Consider the following 19,378-nt stretch of genomic DNA (forward strand, 5'->3'; position numbering starts at 1 on the left):
TGTGTGCTCACTGCCACCGTGTCCCCCTCCCTGCCGGGCTGTGTGCTCACTGCCACCGTGTCCCCCTCCCTGCCGGGGTGTGTGCTCACTGCCACCGTGTCCCCCTCTCTGCCGGGGTGTGTGCTCACTGCCACCGTGTCCCCTCTCTGCCGGGGTGTGTGCTCACTGTCACCGTGTCCCCCTCTCTGCCGGGGTGTGTGCTCACTGCCACCGTGTCCCCCTCCCTGCCGGGGTGTGTGCTCACTGTCACCGTGTCCCCCTCCCTGCCGGGGTGTGTGCTCACTGTCACCGTGTCCCCCTCCCTGCCGGGGTGTGTGCTCACTGTCACCGTGTCCCCCTCCCTGCCGGGGTGTGTGCTCACTGTCACCGTGTCCCCCTCCCTGCCGGGGTCTGTGCTCACTGTCACCGTGTCCCCCTCCCTGCCGGGGTCTGTGCTCACTGTCACCGTGTCCCCCTCCCTGCCGGGGTGTGTGCTCACTGTCACCGTGTCCCCCTCCCTGCCGGGGTGTGTGCTCACTGTCACCGTGTCCCCCTCCCTGCCGGGGTCTGTGCTCACTGTCACCGTGTCCCCCTCCCTGCCGGGGTGTGTGCTCACTGCCACCGTGTCCCCTCTCTGCCGGGGTGTGTGCTCACTGCCACCGTGTCCCCCTCTCTGCCGGGGTCTGTGCTCACTGTCACCGTGTCCCCCTCCCTGCCGGGGTGTATGCTCACTGTCACCGTGTCCCCCTCCCTGCCGGGGTGTGTGCTCGGTGCCAGGATTCCCGCTCACTGGTGTTTCCTGGACCCACAATGACACTGTGTTTTCATATTTATTAGGGTCACAATATTTTCCAAATTTCCCTTTTAATTCTTTTCTCTTATCCGTGGGTTACTTTGAAGAATATTTAGTTTCCACATATTTGGGGTTTCCCAGAGATTTTTCTGTCATTAATTTCTAATTTAACTGTTGTGGTCAGAGAACTTACTCTGAATAATTTGAATCCTTTACAATTTTTGAGGCTTGTTTTATGGCCCAACTTATGGTCCATCCCGTCAGATGTTGTGTGCCCGTGGAAAAAAGGTACATTCTCCTGTCATGGAGTGGAATGCTATATAAATGTCAATTCCATGAAGTGCTTGATAAGCTTAAAACATTCCATATCCTACCAATTTCAGGCCTATTTGTTCAATTACTATTGAGAAGGGATGTTGACGTCCCCAACTATCGCTGCTTATTGGTTGATTTTTTGTAGGTCTATCAGCTTTGTTTCACGTCTTTTGCAGGTCGTGACAGATGCGTAAACACTGAGGACCTTACGTTCTCTTTGTGAATTAACCTCCTTGTCATTTCAAAAGGGCCCTCTTCATCCCTAGTCACATTCTTGGCTATAAAGTCTATTTTTTTTTTTCTGATTTCGTCTAGCCATGCCAGCTTTCTTGGATAGTACAATGTTTTCTCCGCCCTTTATTTTTAATGCTCTGTCGTCTTTTTTTTTTTTTTTTTTTTTGAGACAGAGTCTCACTCTGTTGCCCAGGCTAGAGTGAGTGCCGTGGCGTCAGCCTAGCTCACAGCAACCTCAAACTCCTGAGCTCAAGCGATCCTCCTGTCTCAGCCTCCCGAGTAGCTGGGACTACAGGCATGCGCCACCATGCCCGGCTAATTTTTTTTTTCTATATATATTTTTAGCTGTCCATATAATTTCTTTCTATTTTTTTAGTAGAGGTGGGGTCTCGCTCTTGCTCAGGCTGGTCTCGAACTCCTGAGCTCAAACGATCCGCCCACCTCGGCCTCCCAGAGTGCTAGGATTACAGGCGTGAGCCACCGCGCCCGGCCTCTGTCGTCTTTTTGTTTAAACTGGGTTTCTTGGAGGAAACATATTTTGGATCTTGCATTTTCATTCAGTCAAGTGACTTTCACCTTTTATTGAGGGTTTTAGACCATTTACATTTAATGTAATTATTGATATGGCTGGGTTGAAATACACCATCTTTCTATTTGTTTTCTACTTTTTCTATCTGTTCTTTGTTCCATTTCCTCTCTTTTTCTGCCTTTTTTTGGATTGTGTATTATTTATGATTTCATTTCATCTTCATTGATGTATTAGCTGTAAACTCTTTGGGTTCTTTTTTGGTTTGTTTTGCTGATTTGCTTTTAGTGGCTGCTTGAGGATTTATAGTTTATATCTCCAATTATCAGAGTCTGCCTTCAAGTAACCTCACGCCCCCGACGCCCAGCATGAAAACTCTACGGTCGCGAGCTGCCACCTGCTACCCCTCTGCCTCGAACTACTGTCGTCACTCATTTTACAGGGTATCGGAAAACTCCAAACCATTGTGATTTTCTTTTGCTCTAAACTTTTTCTTCAAACATACTTTAAGATCTTAAACATAAGGAAAAGTTTTAAATATTTACCCACATTTTTACCGTTTCCAATGTTATTTCTTCCCCAGACCTTGGGGAGCTTCCGCACTGGCTGGCTCTCGGCCAAGACTTGAGCAGGGTCTTTGCAGACCTCTGGGGCTCGAGCTCTCTGTGCGGCTCCCCCCTCCCTAGAATCCGGCCCCAGACTCTCACCACTTGGCTCCCCAGACTCCCAGGTCCACGCCCTCAACCCGGGGAGCAGGCCTGCGCTTCCCAGCCACGCTGCCACGCCGTGGCCAGAAACCCTCTCCAGAAGGTGAGCCGGGTCTCCTCCCTCGGGAACCTCCATTCTGCACTGCCGATGCCCAGTGTTTGAGAACGCGTGTCATGTATCTCGTCTTGTTTTTAGTGTCCCTTGGAAGGGCAAATTTGGCCTTTGTAACTTCATCTTGGAAGCAAAAGCAAAATTTTTAATTTAACCCGATATTCACTGAAGTGTAGCAAATACACAGAAAGCTGCATATATCACAAGTATGCAGCCTGGAGAAAGTCCACACCGGGTGGGTCTGTGTGAACAGCGCCGGGAACAGGCCAGGAGCACCCGGGGCCCTGGCTCCCCTCCCCCGCCGTCAGGCCTAAGCGAGGCACCCCGTGCTCTCCCTTAAGTGGTTAATCGTCAGCTGGCTGTTCACGACTGCTCTGGACCCTCCTTTGAAACAGATGTTTGTGAGGAGAAGAACAGCATTAAGTTCTTCACTGTGCATTTAGCACCTAACAGAATACCAGCACATAGTAGGTATTATATTTTATAAACATCTTTGCATGTTTACAGTCTATAAATATCTTTCAGTGAAAAAGTCCCTAGAAAAATGTTGCAACATTTGATAATTATTTTTGGACAGGACTTCACATTCTTTTATCTGAAAAGTAACTTAAATATTTCCATTTTGAAATCAAACGCGACTGTGGCCAAGGGCGGCTCTCACCCATCTCTTCCTGGTGGAGGCGATTCCACAACATCTGGAGAGAAAATTCTCGGGACACAGAGGACACCGTCCCTTTGTCCAGCACAGAGAGACCTTCCAGCGGCAGCTCGAGGAGGTGCCGGTCGGCGATCAGGATCATCTTATCTGCGGTGTCGGGCTGAACTGCGGACAGGAGACAGGACGACGGTGAGATCGGCTCGGGGAGACACGCCCCTGAGGACACACTGACTGTCCCTGGCCAGCCGTGTGGCCCTGGCGAGGGGCGGGGCCTGAAGGGGGCGGGGCCTGCGGGGGCGGGGGCAGCGGCACCCTGGGGGGTGCCACCCGTCAGATCAAAGGCACCAGGTGGCAAAAGTGAAGCCCTGCAAATGCGGATGTGCCTTTCTGCTCCTGGGGACTCGGGTCACGCTGCGAGCACAGCCAGGGCCTGTTTCCCGAGCCCCATGGGAAGGCCCCCGTGCGAGGGGTGGGGAAGACGGAGCCCCGCAGACGGCGGCTTCCTCCGTGCGGAGAGAAGCGGGCGAGGCGCAGGGTCGGCAGGGTCGGCAGGCCTCGCCCCCTGCCCGTGCCCAGCCAGGCTGCGCAGGATGGGTAAAGACCCATCACGGCCACCTCGTCGGTGAGCGCTGAGGTGTGGCGGAGCTGGCGGTTCCCGCGACAGGGCAGCCTGCGGGCTCCGTGGGCCCTTGGGGAGGTTTCGCACAAGCCAGAGCGCTGGCCAGCGGCCGTGCATGGAAACTTCTGGGCGTCCAGTGTACAGGGAGGGGCTGGCGGGGCCTAGGACCCGGGACCCCCAAGCTCTGAGCCCCTCGGCGACCCCAGGCGGGGGTGGGGTCCCAGCCCAAGGGCACAGCAGCCGTGCGCCAGCCCCGCCCGCACTCACTCGGTCCCGCGGACAGTTTCCTCTCCTTGTCTTTGCCCTTGGATTTCCCGGAGTCTGCGACAGCGGTGGGTACCTGCGCTCTGGAAGTCAAAGGTGCGTATCCCGATTCCAAAAAACAGGTGAAAATGGCACCCAGCCAGAATGTATTTAACAGAACATCCACTCGGCCAGTGTCACAGTGAGGTGGCAGGTGCCACCAGCCTCTCCCCAGGGCTGCCTTTGGGGACTGGGCTCACTGAGACGGGCCGAGGTGACTTCGCGTGAGTTCAGGGAGAGCAGGGTTTCGGGGTTATCGCCCGTCTCCTGGGCGGTGCAGAGTCCTGCGTGCCGCCCGCCCCTCCCCCTCCCCCTCCCCTCCCCTTCCTCCTCTGGCCCCGCCCCCTCCCCTCCCCTTCCTCCTCCCCTGCCCCCGTCCCCGCCCCCTCCCTCTCCCTGCCCCCGTCCCCGCCCCCTCCCTCTCCCTGCCCCCGTCCCCGCCCCCTCCCTCTCCCTGCCCCCGTCCCCGCCCCCTCCCTCTCCCTGCCCCCACCCCCTCCCTCTCCCTGCCCCCACCCCCTCCCTCTCCCTGCCCCCCTCCCCTCCCTCTCCCTGCCCCCCTCCCCTCCCCTCCCTTTCCCTGCCCCCCTCCCCTCCCCTCCCTTTCCCTGCCCCCCTCCCCTCCCCTCCCTCTCCCTTTCCCTGCCCCCACCCCCTCCCCTGTCCCCGCCCCCTCCCTTGCCCCTTCCACAGCGGCCAGAGGACCCAGGCCGGGCTGCCCGCACAGGACTCCCCAGCGGGTGGGGTGGCTCCTGGCATCCGAACGAAGGAGCCTCCACACGCCGCCCATTTCCGCGGAGAAGCACAGCAAGCACGTGCAGCGGCGTCCCAGCACCCGGGACACGGGACACGCGCGTCCCCACGCCAGCAACCTCAGAGGGAGACAGCGCGAGGCCTTCCGCCCCTCCCCCAGCCACCGCTCGGCTCCCTCCGGGACTCTGAGGGTCCTGGGGGTCGAGCTGCCTTCCAGGCCCACCCCCGTCTGCCCCGCCCCCGGTGGATCCCTCCTGCCCTTCAGGGACTTGCAGAAACGGGCCGGGTCCCCTCCCTGCCCCTTTCCCGGACGCCGGGAGCGGCGCCCCCTCGCGGCGGCACCGGGTCCGTCGCGAGCCTGCCTGGCCGACGGCGCTGAGCAGCGGAGCCCGCGGACCGTACCTGGCTTCGGGGAAGCTGAACAGGGGCAGGAGCGGCCGCAGGTACTCCTCCATGGGCTGCAGGACGCTGGGGACCCTCGGCGGACTGTGCGCGTCCTCCGCAGCCCGCACGTCCCCCGGCTCCTGGGGGACAAGCCCGTGCTCTTGGGGAGTGCCGAGGAGGACCCCACCACCGCCCAGTCCCGGCAGAGCAGGAGGGCTGGAGCCCCGCAGAAACGGGCGCAGCGTGGGGGGGCCAGGTGCCCTGGACCGCGTCACCTGGCAGAGCCTCTGGAGAGCACCTGACCTCCAGCCCGGCCCCCAGCGAATGTTCCCCCTGCCCGCGTGGCGGGGACCGGGTGAGCAGGTGCCCCCTGCCTGCGTGGCGGGGATGGCTGAGCGGGTGCCCCCTGCCCGCGTGGCGGGGACCGGGTGAGCGGGTGCTCAGGGAGCTCCCCAGGGCTCTGGGCGGGGCGTCGGGTCGCACTCGCCATAGGATGCAGGGAAGAGCGAGTGCCCCCCGCTGCGCGGAGCCCGCCCCCATCCCACCCTGCTCAGCCTGCTGGGGTCCCTGCTCTCCGAGGGGCTGGGGGGCCTCACCACGCCGGCGCTCAGGGCTGGGTCCTCCACATACACCTCGGCCTCTGGCTCCGGGAACTGCCTGGTGCAGGCCAGTAGGTGTGAGAGGGCGGCAGGGCTGACGGCCAGCCGTGTCACCTTGCAGTGGCCTGCGGGGGACACAGACACACCCTCTCTGCTCCCACCCAGTCATGGGCTCAGCCATGGGCTGGGCAGGGCTGCACCCAGGATCAGGGCTCCCAGTCCGGTCTTTTCACTCTGAAAGATAAAGTCTGCAGGGAGGCCCCAACCTTGGTGCCTACATGTGTGGGGGGGGGGGGGAGGTCAGACCTGGGCCCCCTGCCTCTGTCTCCTGCTCCCACCAGCCCCGCTGCCCGCCGCCCGCCGCACGCCTGCCAACAGCGACTCACCACCCACTGGCAGCACCTTTCCCTTGGCTGTGGGGAAGGACCTGGGTTTCTCGTAGGCAGCGCCGTACAGACGGGACCTGCTGGCAGGACATGGCAGGTCACAGGCGAGTCCCCAGGGAGGCCTCACAGCCCGGCTCGAAGGACCCCCGAGAAGCCCCGGTGAGGCCAATCCTGTAAACCACACGGCCCCCAGCAGGGGCCCCTCCCCACCCCGACGCGTGCCTCGATGGGCCAGGCTGGCCACGCTCTGCCACCTGGCTGCCCCTCGCTGCAGAGGCTCAGAGCGGCCCAGACCAGCAAGGGCAGCTGTCCAGCCTCTGTCCCCCCATCCAGTGACCCTCAGGTCTGGACTCCAGGCCCACCCAGACCCCACCCGACCCGACCCGACCCGACCCAGAGGCCCATGCTGGAGACGGGTCACAGGAGGTGGCCCCTGCCCTCTCCAGCAGGAACAGGACAGGGACCTCAGGGTCCCTTGGCCGCCCACCCCCACATCTGGTGGGAGCCACCGTGTGTGTCCACACCCTTCTCGGGGCCAGCCAGGGCCTCTGCGGCCCCCGAGGCCGCCGGGCGAGGGCTGAGTCTGCGCCTCCCTGCGAGGCCAGGGCAGGAGTGGGGAGGCCGCACCTGTCCTGTGAGAGGTGCAGGAGGACGATCCGAATCGTAGGTGGAATCTCGTTCAGGAAGTTGAAATGTTGCTCCGTGACGCAGAGGTTTTGCCACGCCTGTGTTGGGACAAACGGATCCGTGAGGCATCGGGGACGCAGGCCTGTCACTGCGCCCTGGGGGGACCGCAGTCCCTCCACCGCCCCCCAGTGACGAGCGACGGCCACACAGGGCCAGCAGAGGCAAATCGTGGCTCGTCTGAATTTCGAGTTCTCCCCAGTTCTCAGCGGTTAGAAACCGGCTTTGCCTGACAAAGCGCACAGGCACCGAAGGCAGAGCCACCACCTCCCCCAGCAGGGCCCCGCTCCCGTCTCCACACCACACGTGGAGACACGCGTGCACAGAAGCATGTGTGCACAGACACATGCTCCCCCAGACACACACACATGCATGCAGACGCAGGTAGACATGCAGACACATGCCACCGTGCCCCCTCCACCCCCGCCAGGGAAGGCCCTCTCTTCCCCGGGACCCAGGGAGCTGGGCACAGCCCCCAGGCTGCCCGGCCGGGGTCCCGCAGTGGCTCCGGCCTGTCCACCCAGGCCCCTGCTCCCCTGCGGGCCGTGCACTGCCAGGGCCCAGCCCAGACACGGCGCACAGCTCAGGCCGCTGCCACGGGACGGCCGGCGCCGCCCTGGCGGGCAGCCACAGGCTGCAGGCGGCTGCCCTCCCCCGGCAGCTGTGACTGCGAAACAAACCCCATCGTTAGAAACCTTTTGTCAAAGTAGAACATACAAGAGAAAGTGGCGTGACCACATGTGAAAAGCTCCATAGGTTTTCACAGGGGCCACGCCGTGTGGCCAGGGGAGAGAGGCTGCTGGTGGCCACCCCACGAGGGCGGACGTCCAGTGGCTTCGGCTGGCGTTTCTGTCTGGCGTCTGCGCTGCGTGGACACGGCACCACTTTGTAATCTAGCCGGTGGCCAGTGGACATCTGGCGGCTCCCTCTTCTGGCTGCTGTGAGAGCCACGGCGACGGACACTCATCACACGCTCCTTGGGGACCAGGCAGAAGCCTCACCACTGGGCACAGCCGGGCCCATGGTGCCGAGGGCTGAGACTTCCAGGTGCCGCCGTCCCACCTCCACGGGGCCACGTCCTCCGTTCCATCTTAGCCATGCTGGTAGGTGCCCAGTGGCATCTGAATGTGGTTTTAATTTTTGCATTTCCCTGATTGCCAGTGAACTTGAGCACCTTTACAGATGTCTGTCTGCGGTGTGCACATCTCCTCCTGCGACATTCCAACCTCGTGCCATTTTCCTTACTGGAAACTAACGTACCCTCTATTGGGGCAGGATACAGACCGTCGTCCGCTGCGTCCCGGCGAATGTCCCTTCCTGCTCTGGGCTCGCCGCGTCACTCCTTGGACGGCCAGGACTTCTTCATTCCCGCGCAGTCCGACTTCCGTCTTCCCTGCTGTGGCGTCTCCCTCGGCACAGGGCTCGTGTCCGGGCCGGGCAGGGGCTCCCGCAGGGCCGTGTGGGTGGACGAGAGCCACACACACGTGGTCACCTTCAGGTCATCGTTGCAGAAGACGCTGCTGCGGCGACTCAGGGCCCCGGAGCCAGGGCGCTGGCGGAAGCAGAGAGGTGGCCAGCGGCCGGGAGACGTCCCTCCCTTAACCCACAGACGTGGGCATCGCCCGCGACTCGGTGCTCTGTCCGGCCTCCCGAGGACGTCTGCGGTTGGCAGTGGGCTGGCCTTGCACGGGCTTTGCTAGATTTCCCCTGGGCATTTGATACGTGTATGTATTTTTTATGCTCCTGAAAATAGTATCATTTAAAAATTTTTCACTTACCAGTTGCTTGTGACTGGCACGTGGAAAGACAATGTTTGCAGATGGATCTCACAGCCGGTACAGTGGCCTTGCTAACTGTGCGTGTTCATTCAAACAGTCATCTACAGACTCTTTTTAAAATTTTTTAGAAACTTTTTCTGTCTGAGATCCTGGCTGAGCAGGGGTCTCGGGGCTCTGGAGGGTGTTGCAGCCCCCCCACGCGACCGCAAACGACCACATCTGTGTCCTCGGTCCCCTGCCGTCCCCTGCCGTCCCCCGCGCTGGGTTGAAGGCAAGCACTTTGCTGTAGCAGCTCCGCTCTTGCAGAAAACTTGGTGATATTGCATGTTAATAATATGGTCTGGGCTTTTCAAAGATATTCTTTCAGATTAAGGAAATTTCCTTCTATCTTAATTTTTTAAATCATAAATTCAGGTGTTGAATTTTGAGAAATGCGTTTTTGGCAGCGAGCAAGAGCTTACGGTCTTTCTCCTCTTCCCCTGTTGATATGGTGAACCCCAGGGAGCGACTTTTGGAGACTGGGCCCCGTGGACCACGCTGTTTTCCAAGGGACCCTCGCTTTTGGAGCTGGTTTTGTTCACTAACGTTGTGGTTTGTGTCTGTGTTGATGAGAGGCTTTGCTTCCTTGCAAAGTCCTTGCTGCGACTGGGTGTCACAGCCGCCTGGCCCTTCCTTTCTGCTCACTGGGGGGTTTTGAGACTGCTTCCTCCTTCAGTGTCTGGAATAATCTGCCAGTGAGGACACTTGTGTCTGAGTTTTCCTTGTAGGAATGGTTTTAATGAGAATCTGTTTCTCTAACAGATACTGAATTTTTCAGATTTTCTGTTCTTCTGTCAGCTTTGGTGAGTTGTACTTTTTTGAGGAATTTGTCCATTTCATTCGAGTTTCAAATGAATGGAGTAAAGTTGTGAATAATATTCCCTTATTAGCTCTCTGGTGCCTGTGGATCTCGGATGGGCTTTTCATCATCGATATGGAAGTGTGTGTTCACTTTTTCTTTAGCAAGTCTAAGTGTTTATCAACTTTATTATCTTCTCTCTGGAACCGACTTTGCTTTTGACCTTTGACTTCATTGTTTCTAGCGTTACACCTATTTACGCTGTTCCATTTCCCTCCCTCGCTGTGGTCTGTTGCGCAAAGCAAAGCTCGTATCACGGCTTTCCTGGCTGCGTCTCGTGTTCAGGGCTGTGTTCTCCCCGCAGCCCTGGTTTAGCCGCGTCCTGTAAGTTTTGATGTGCAGGATTTTCATTCTCTGAGTCAGTCGAAAGTATTTTCTAAATTCCACTGTGATTTCTTCAAGTTGATGATCATATTGCTTCGTTTCAAGGCAACTGTGGTTTTCACAGATAATCTTCTCGTTGTTGGTTTGTGGTTTAATTTCACTGTGGTTAGAAAACGGTCTCCACCCTTGGGTTTGCTGAGGCTGCGTGTGGCCCAGCCTCGGTCGGTTTTGGCCCCACATGGAACAGCGTCTGACCGAGGTATGAAACGTTTCCTAGAACAGGCCAGGCTAAAGGAAGCTCCCCACCCTCACAGAGCCCGGGGGTCTCCTCAGCCCACGGGTGCTGGGAGCCGTCCCCACTCAGTGCCAGCCGTCCGGCACCGTCCCCTGTCCTGGCCTGGTGGTCGGTCCTCTGCTGCAGGCCCTGGGCCGGGCGTGTATAGCTGTGGCTCACCCGCCTCACTGCCACCTACCAGGCCGGCTGTTGCTGTCCCCACAAGGCCCGTGGGGACGCTGAGGCTCAGAGCGGTTGAGCGACCCTCACAGACCCACACGGCTAGAAAACGGTGGAGCAGGGTCGGAGCCCGAGCTGGGGGGATTTAAAGCACGGTCGGGCCTTGGACCGGGAACACAGGGCTGTGGCATCTGTCCGGGGAGCCGGGGAGCTGGGGAGCTGGGGAGCCGGGGGGCAGGAGCAGCGCGCGTCCCACCTGGTTACCTTGGAAATGGCAGCCAGCCTGTGCTCCACACTGGCAAACAGGCTGGTGGAGGTCCTGTCCTGGCGCCGGAGCTGGTGCTGCAGCTGCAGCAGGGCTGCCAGCTGCGAGCTGCTGGTGTTGGCCGTGGCCGTGAGCAGGACGTCCCGCATCATCTCCGAGGCCGAGCAGCTCTGCAACAGGCGGGGGGTGGGTGGGCACGCAGGTCGCCGCGGCCTGGAAGGAGGACGGGACGGGCTCTCCTGCGCGAGCTCCCCCGGGGGCTGGGCTCCTGGCCCTGCAGAGTGCTGTGGGGTCCACTTGTGCGCTCTGCCGGACCTCCCAAGCCTGCGCGGGCAGGGCACGCCGGCCCTCACTGCCGCGGAGAGCGGGGCAGGGGTGAATGGGTGTGTCCTCTGAGCCGGCTGCTGCTGCTCGTGGACCCACAGGGGACAGGCCGGCCCACAGCTCTCTCCACAGCTGAGCACCAGCCCCAGGGCGAGGGCCTCTCCGGGGGCGCCCAGGACAGAGCCACACCTGAGACAGGGCCAGGAACTGGCAGGCGGCCGCCGGGTCCAGGATGCCGACGCACTCCACCACCTCCAGGCTGGCGGCTGCCGCGATGCCCAGCAGGTTGCTGCCGAGGGCCACCTGCAGGCATTGCATCAGGACCTCGGACGCCTGCGCCAGGAACTGCTGGGCCAGCACCATCCGCCGCTGCGGGCACAGGGCTCGGGCTCAGGCTGGGCTCTAGGGGCAGAGGCCACGAGAGGGGTGGGAGAGGCTGTACCTTCAGGGCCTCCCCCTTCCTGCTGTGCTCCCCGGGGGCCGCTATGAAGGCTGGTAGGTCCCTGCTGGACTTGGCGACACCATCTTCCTCGACTTCCAGCTGCAGAGATTTCACGCTGCTCAGCTTAGCGCCCACCTGTGGGATACACGTGCGGTGGGCATGGGCAGCGCCCACCCCACGGGAGGCCTGGCGCAGTCGGCCCCGCAGTCGGCCCTGCAGGGTCCCTGGAGAGGGCATTGCAGGTGGCAGGCTGGCTTCTTCCTGGCCGGAGCCCCCTTCCTGGCACCCCGGCCTGGCTGAGCTGCCTTGGCCGGCCAGGAGCCACAGCCAGCACGGGCAGCAGCACTCGAGGCAGCGGTCAGAGCGGCAATTGTGCCCCTGGTCACTCTGGTCAGTCGTTCAGAAACACCTCCCTGCACATCCGTGCTGAGTGGGGAAGGGACGGGCAGGGGGCCCCACGAGCTCAGGTTGAGAGGGAGCCTCCGGACCCAGGGCCACCAGTTCACTGCCCTGCAGGCCCCTACAGATAACACCCTGGGGCTGACCCCAGGGCTGCACAGCCACCCGGTCAGGGAGCTGCGCTGGGCGTGGTCTGCTGGACGCACGGGCTGGCATCTCCCGTCCCTGGGGGTGTCTTCCTGCAGGGGCTGGTCTATGGGGACTAACCTGGCTTCTACAGGGGGACCAGTGCCAGCCAGGGCAGGGACGGGCCTTTGGGAAGGTGACCTGAGGTCATGGCTGGCAGAGCAGCCTTGCAGGGCTCTACAGGTGGCCTGGGGCGGGGGTGCCTGGGCGCACGGAGGCAGCGGCTTCCCTGGGCGGCGTGGGGGCCGCCGTGCTGCGTGCTTGCACGGGGCCTGCCCAGCGCTCGGGCACACCCAGGCGGCCTGCGCAGCCTCTGAAGACCCACCGAGGCAGGAGAGACACCTGGGGCCGGGACCCACTCACCACTCCCAGTGCTGGGATGGGCCTCAGGGTGGCTTCCCGTGTGTGCCTGCAGACGGTCCCCACGCTGCCGCCTCCCCCTCCGGCCACTCCGTGCAGCAGGGCCCATTTCTCTGTCTCAGCTGCTTCCTGCCTTTCTCCCCCTGCCCGAGGCCCTGCCCTTCGTCTCTGGGACCTACGATGCCTGTGGTACATCCCGGTTCTTACTGCTGAGCGCAGGTGAGACTTCAGCCTTTGCTTGTTTTTCAGACACAGGCACCAGGTTTCTGAGCAGACTGGGGTGGAGGCGGGGGCACCTACCACGAGGCCCTCGTCCCAGTAGCAGGCGGGGCGCAGGGGGTCTGCTTGCACGGCCAGCAGGCGGAGGGCCCTCCCGGCCAGGCCCAGCAGCCGGGCGCGGAGCTCCACGCCGCCCGCGCACAGCGGCTGCACGCTCTCCAGCTGCGCCAGCACCGTGTGCGCCAGGGTGCGCTTCAGCATGAGCCACTGCTGCAGGGACACGGACATGTAAGGCACCAGCCCAGGGGCCGCTGTGCGTCCACCCACCCTGCCCGCCCGCTGCCGCCACCGGGCAGTGGGGACGTCCGAGAGCACGCGGAGAAACGCCTCTGCTCGGGGGGCTGGCTTGGCGGGGCAGGGTCCCCAGGGCTTCGGTGTGGAATGGTCGCAGCATTTGCTCACATAACCGTCATTTAGAGCTCGCTGACAAATCCAGTTCCAGTTTAGGGCTGTCTTTGGCTCATTATATGTATGCCAAGTTAACTGAATTCGTATTTCATGCTCTCTAAGCACGTGATTAGTCAAAGCAAATTCGGGACTCGGGAGGGAGCGCCGTCAGGCCACAGGGAAGCCCACACGCGGCCTCTATCGTATTGGCCGACTCAGTGCCCGTGAATGATGGGACAACACCCTCCCGCGGCAAGCCTGGGAGCCCGCCAGCCGCCCGGAGCTGCCCAGGCAGGGAATGCCCTCGGATTCCCACCGGCCGACCTGCACGGCCAGGCACATGGTGACGGGGACAAGCCCTGCTGGAAGGGGGTCTCCTTAGCTTCCCTGTGGCCCAGGCAGTCTCTCCGAGGAGAATCTGTCACCACCAGGCCGACAGTTACCAAGCCGACGGAAGTGTAGTCACTGGCGCTCCGCAGGTAGCCCGCGAGCAGCTTCTCCATCCACCCGCGCTCCAGCTGCTCCCGCAGCGCCGCCTCCCAGATGAACTGCAGCGTGTCCAGGGACGCCTCCGCCAGGCTGAGCTTGCGCTGGGCCAGCTTCCGCGTCAGGGGCGTGCTGAGGTTCTGCAACTGGCGGGTCGGCCGGCCGTCAGAGCCTCGAAGCTTCCCGAGGCCGAGCCTGCGCCTGGGCAGCTCCGAGGAGGGCCGGCCGGCACGTGACGACGCACAGCGTAAGTGTAAAACTGACACGCTCTGACCGTGAACGCACCACGGAATCACACGCCACTGAGCCTGCCCAGCCGCCCTTCACCCCCAGATCTCCTGGCTCTATAAACTAGTTTGCACTTTCATCATTTTGTATGAATGAGGTTGTTTGTACAGTCTGTCTGGTCTACGTCAGCGTCTGTAAGTCTGTCACCTTGCTGCGCGACACGTGTTCTCCCAGCCCAGTGTCGGTGGGCCGTGCGGACCTTCCGCAGCTCGCCCACTTGGGTGTCACTCCCGGCTCTGGCCCACTGCAGACCAAGCTGCCCTGACCGCCCAGCTCCACGTGTCTGTGCGGATATCCGCTTTCTCCTCTGCTGGGCGGACACTGGGCGAGGCCCGGCTGGGCGCGGGTGGCCTGCGTTTAACCTGCCGTGAAACTGCCAGGTGCTCGCGAGGCAGCTGGGCCTGGTGCTTGGCGCCGTGAGTCCCTCAAACCGCAGTCGTCGTAAGGGCCACGTAGTGGCTTCTCACGATGGTTATAATTTGTGTTTCCCGAGTTGACTACTGACGTTCATCATTTTTTCACGTGCTGTTTCCCATCTATATAGTTTCTATGGGGAAATGTCTGTTAAAGTATTTTGCTCATTTTTTATTGGGTTTTTTGTTTTCTTATCAACTTTTGAGAGTTCTTTATGTATTCTGGACACAACACCTTCATCAGATACCGGATTGTAAATATTTTCTCCCAGTCTATGACTTGTCTCTTCATTCTCTCAATTCTCTTTCGAAGAGAAGTTCAGTTTATCAATTTATTCTTCTATGACTCATGCTTTGGGTGTCACATGTAAGAAATCTTTGCCAAACATAAGGTCACGAAGGTATTTTCCTATGTGTTCTTCTTGGAGTTTTATGGTTTACCTCTTATATTTAGGTCTATGATCCATTCTGAGTGAATTTTTACATATGGTACAAAGGATGCACTGAAGTTCATTTTTTGGATGTGGATGTCCAGTTGCTCTAGCAGATTGGACAGTAAAACCTGTCCTGCCTTTGCACCTTTGTTGAAAAATAAGATTCCTCTGCGTGTATGTGTGTCTATTTCTGGGTTCTCTGTTATGTTCCTTGGTCTCTTTGTCTACTTTTACACTAAAACCACCCTGTCTTGATTCCTATAAGGTATCAAGGTAGCACTAGACCTCCAATTTTGTTCTTCTTTTTCAAATTTGTGTTGGCCACAACTTTGCATTCTCATATAAATTTTAAAATCATTTTGTTAATTTCTAAAAAAAAAAGAAAAACAAAAGCCCGCAGTGATCTTGATCAGGAGTATAGACAACTCAGGAAGAACCAACATCTTAACAATACTGAGTCTTCTGAGCCACAAACACGATGCATCTCTCTCCATTTATTCAGTTCTTCTTTAATTTTTCTCAGCAATATTTTGTAGTTCTCAAGGTATACGTTTTCACATTTTCTTGGTCAAATTTCAGTTTTTATGCTGTCACAAATGATATTTTAAAAAAATTTTTAATATCTGTTCCTGGTACTTAGAAATATACAACTGATATTTGCATATTGTTCTTATATCCTACAACCCTTACTAAACTCACTTATTAGTACTAGTAGCTTTTTTGGATAGATTGTATATGATTTTCTATATAGATAATTATGTTATCTGCGAACAAAAACAGTTTTACTTCTTCCTTTCTAATCTGGATGCTTTTAGCTTCTTTTTGTCGCCTTGTTGCATTGGCCAGAACCCCCAATACAATGCTGGATGAAGGGGTGAGAGGACAGGCACATCCTCCTCTTGGTCCTTATCAAAGGGGCCTCATTCTTTCACCAGTGATTATCACGTTAGCTCTAATTTTGTCAAGATGCCCTTGACCAGGCTGAGGAAGTTCTTTTCTATTAATAGTTTTCTAAGCGTGTTTGGGAGGAACGGATGTTGACTTTTGTCAAATACTTTTCTTAACATCTACCAAGATGACCATATGGTTTTTGTCAGTTTTAAAAAAATATGGTAAACCAAATTGGTTGATTTTTGAATGTTAAACTATTCTTGGGATAATCCTAACTTGGTCATGATGTAGTCTCCTTTTTTATATATTATTGGATTTAATTGCTAAAATTTTGTTTAGAATTTTTGCACCAGTGTTCATGAGAAATGCCAATCTTTAGTTTTGCTCTTAGTTTTGTTTTTTAACATCTTTATTTTGTTTTCATATCAGGATATTACCCTCATAGAAAAATTGGGATGTATTTCCTTCTTTTCAATTTTCTGGAAGAATTTGTGTAGAACTGGTATTTTTTTCTTAAGTATTTGGGAGAATTCACTAGTAAAGTCATCTGGGGTTGACATTTTCTTTGTGAAAATACTTTTATCTACCAATTCAGTTTTAAAAACATATATAGGGCTATGCAGTTTATCTCTTTCTTTTTGAGTGGGCTTCGGCAGTTTGTGCTTTCAAGGAATTTTCCTAATTCATCTAAGTTGGTGAATGTATTAGCATAAAGTTGTTTATAATATTATTGTTCCAATATCTGTAGAATCTATGGCTATGTTGCACCTCTCCTTTCTGACATTTATATTCTCTTTTTCTGAGCAGTCTAACTAGACATTTCCCAATGTACTGATCTTCTCAAAGAACCAGCTTTGGTTTTATTAATTTTCTCTTTTATTTTTCCATTTTCTATTTCACTGATATCTACTCTGACCTTTAATTTTTATTCTTCTACTTATTTGGGGTTAGTTTGCTCTTTTGCTACTTTTAAAAGGTGGAGGCAAGGCAGTTGCTTTTGGATCTTTTTTCTTTTCTCTTATAGGTGTTTAGTGCTACAGATTTCCCCCTAAGTATTGCATTGGCAGCATCTTAAAAATGTTGACATGTGATTTTTCCCTTCAGTTCAAAATACTTTCTCTTTGACTTCACAGGGAAATGGATTTACATTTCTGCTGCGCTTCACTTATTTGTGTGGATCCACATTTTCATTTGGCATCATTTTCCTTCTGCCAGAAGGACCGACTTTGCAAGTTCTTGTAGTGCAAGTCTGCTGACCAGACATTCAAGAGCTAAAAGAATGTGTTGAGAAACATCTTTATCTCACCTTCATTTAAACACGTATATATTTTTTTCTGGGTATAGAATTCCAGATTGACAGTTTTCTCTCTGCACTTTATAGCTGCCCCTTCGCTCCCTTCTCCACTGCGTCGGTGCTGGTGGAAAACCCACCGACCTCCAGCCTCGTTGCTCTGCACGGGATGTGTGGGTTTCCCCCGACTGATCTTAAGATGCTCTTTTCATCCCTGGTTTTAAACAATTTGGTCATGGTGTACTTTGGTATAGTTTTATTCCTCTTGGTAGTTCTCATGCTTGGGATTCATTGACCTTCTTAGATCTGTGGGTTTATGTTTAGTTTTATCAAATTTGGAAAAATTTAAATCATTAATTATTCAAATATTTTTTCCTCTTTGCTCTCGTTTCCTCTCTCCTTCCAGGAGTCCAACCACACCCGTGTTTGTGCACTTAGAATTGTTCCTCAATTCACTGATGTTCTGTCCATTTTAGTTTTTGTTCTCTTTTCCCTTTCGTTTTCCTTTCTCTTCCTTCCTTTCCTTTCTCATCTTGACAGTTTACATTGCTGTCTCCAAGTTCTCCAGTCTTCCCTTCCGCAATCTCTGTCATTCATCCCACACAGTGTAGTCTTCACTCTAAAAGTTCAACTTTTTCTTTTTTTAATCTCTCCAATGTCTCTACTTTACTTTCTGAACACAGACAATACAGTTTTAATAACTGTTTTAATGTCCTAGTCTTCCAAGTGTAATATCTGTGCCAGTTTGGGGTTGTTTTTTATTGATTGATGATTCTCCGTAAGTTGTATCTTCCTGCTTTTCTACGTGATGATTTTTGATTGGTTTTCAGACATTGTGCAATTTACTCTGGGGGCTGGCGGGCATTTGTGTATTCCTACAAAAAAAAAAAAAAATATTCTTGAGCTTTGTTCTGGGACAGTTACGTTACTTGAAGACAGTTTGGTCCCTTCCGGGCTTCCTCTGCAGATTTCTCAGATGGCTCTGGAGTGGCGCCTCCTCCACAGCCGAGTGTCCCTCCAAGTGAGGCACAGCCTCATGTTTGTCACTGGTGCTGTCCTGTCTGCTTTGCCCAGGGCTTCGTGGGTCATGAGGTTTTGCAGTCGGGCTGGTGGGGGCAGGCGCTGTTCCCTGTAACCTGTGGGTGGTCTCTCCCCCGTGTGGAGCAGCTTCCTCCAGCTGGACACTCAGGTGCTGCCCTGGGCTGCTCTCGAGTTTTCCTTCTGTGCTCCACTCTCCTCGCTGGGGCTCCGTCCTGCGGACCCCGGCTCCCTCCCCTGGACACAGACCAGTCCAGGCCCAGCCAGGCTCTCCTCCCCGCAGCCCCCAGAAGCCTGGACCTTGACTCAGGCTGGCTGGTCATCACTGTTGACGTTCAGTGTTTTGAAAATCCCTGTTTCATATGTTTTGCCGTTTTTTCTTTGTTGTTTCAGATGGGAGCGTAAACCTAGTGACGGTTACTCCATCTCAGCTGGAAGTGGAAATCGGTGGTGTGTTTTCAAGATAGAGTCGAGTAGCGTGTATTTACATGACAGTGAGCATGAGCAAAAATGTGCAGAAGGACCAGGACATACACTTACACCTTGAAGGGACAATAAGCCCTGAATCCTGTGGTATCTCTCTTCTTCTTCAGCTACCGCTCTCTGGGCCAACTCATGCGCTTCCAAGTAATACGCAGTTTTTTGGTCTTCATCTTTCTCATTTCGGGCACATAACCTTAATAAGACATCAACGTGGAATTCAGAACAACAATGTCAAAGACGCACATTAAACCACGGACCAAATATGTAAGTTTTGTATAATTACAGTGCATATCTTATTAATACTTAGAATGTTGTAATTAGATGTTTTACATGTAAAGATATTGTCAACATTATCTTGCAGCGAGATCAAAAAAAGAGCTGGACCAATGTACTATGTAGAGGATAAACTGTGTTTATAAAAAGTTAATTATGTGCTTAAAAGAAATTTGAAGAAGCAATTCCACAATATCACCTGTGCTGGGTTTAACCTAACTCTCTAAAGTCCTACAGTGGCAGTACAGTGTCTACAGCGACAACCCTGATCCAGGTGGGTTAACCTGACCCTCTGAGCCCCACAGTGGCAGAGCCCCGTGTCTACACTCACCACCCTGATCCAGGTGGGTTAACCTGACCCTCTGAGCCCCACAGTGGCAGAGCCCCGTGTCTACACTCACCACCCTGATCCAGGTGGGTTAACCTGACCCTCTGAGCCCCACAGTGGCAGTGCCCCGTGTCTACACTCACAACCCTGATCCAGGTGGGTTAACCTGACCCTCTGAGCCCCACAGTGGCAGTGCCCCGTGTCTACACTCACCACCCTGATCCAGGTGGGTTAACCTGACCCTCTGAGGCCCACAGTGGCAGTGCCCCGTGTCTACAGTGACAACCCTGATCCAGGTGGGACTA

At 55.9% G+C, this 19,378-nt stretch overlaps 1 protein-coding gene across 1 annotated transcript in view; it reads right to left on the reverse strand.

Moving 5' to 3' along the window:
- Nucleotides 1-19,378, reverse strand: part of CFAP46 (cilia and flagella associated protein 46) — a 99,479-nt gene that overhangs the window by 13,330 nt on the left and 66,771 nt on the right. Inside the window, exons 39-50 of the mRNA XM_069460240.1 lie at nucleotides 18,530-18,665; nucleotides 13,592-13,780; nucleotides 12,783-12,971; nucleotides 11,538-11,672; nucleotides 11,285-11,464; nucleotides 10,771-10,941; nucleotides 6,996-7,093; nucleotides 6,369-6,445; nucleotides 5,980-6,107; nucleotides 5,402-5,523; nucleotides 4,211-4,290; nucleotides 3,328-3,489 (exon numbers count right to left, since the gene is read on the reverse strand). Of these exons, the coding sequence (XP_069316341.1) occupies nucleotides 3,328-3,489; nucleotides 4,211-4,290; nucleotides 5,402-5,523; nucleotides 5,980-6,107; nucleotides 6,369-6,445; nucleotides 6,996-7,093; nucleotides 10,771-10,941; nucleotides 11,285-11,464; nucleotides 11,538-11,672; nucleotides 12,783-12,971; nucleotides 13,592-13,780; nucleotides 18,530-18,665 (1,667 nt within the window). The remainder of the gene's footprint in view (nucleotides 1-3,327; nucleotides 3,490-4,210; nucleotides 4,291-5,401; nucleotides 5,524-5,979; nucleotides 6,108-6,368; nucleotides 6,446-6,995; nucleotides 7,094-10,770; nucleotides 10,942-11,284; nucleotides 11,465-11,537; nucleotides 11,673-12,782; nucleotides 12,972-13,591; nucleotides 13,781-18,529; nucleotides 18,666-19,378) is intronic.

This window comes from Eulemur rufifrons, chromosome 28 (genome assembly GCF_041146395.1).
Source record: "Eulemur rufifrons isolate Redbay chromosome 28, OSU_ERuf_1, whole genome shotgun sequence".
NCBI classification, from domain to species: Eukaryota; Metazoa; Chordata; class Mammalia; order Primates; family Lemuridae; genus Eulemur; species Eulemur rufifrons.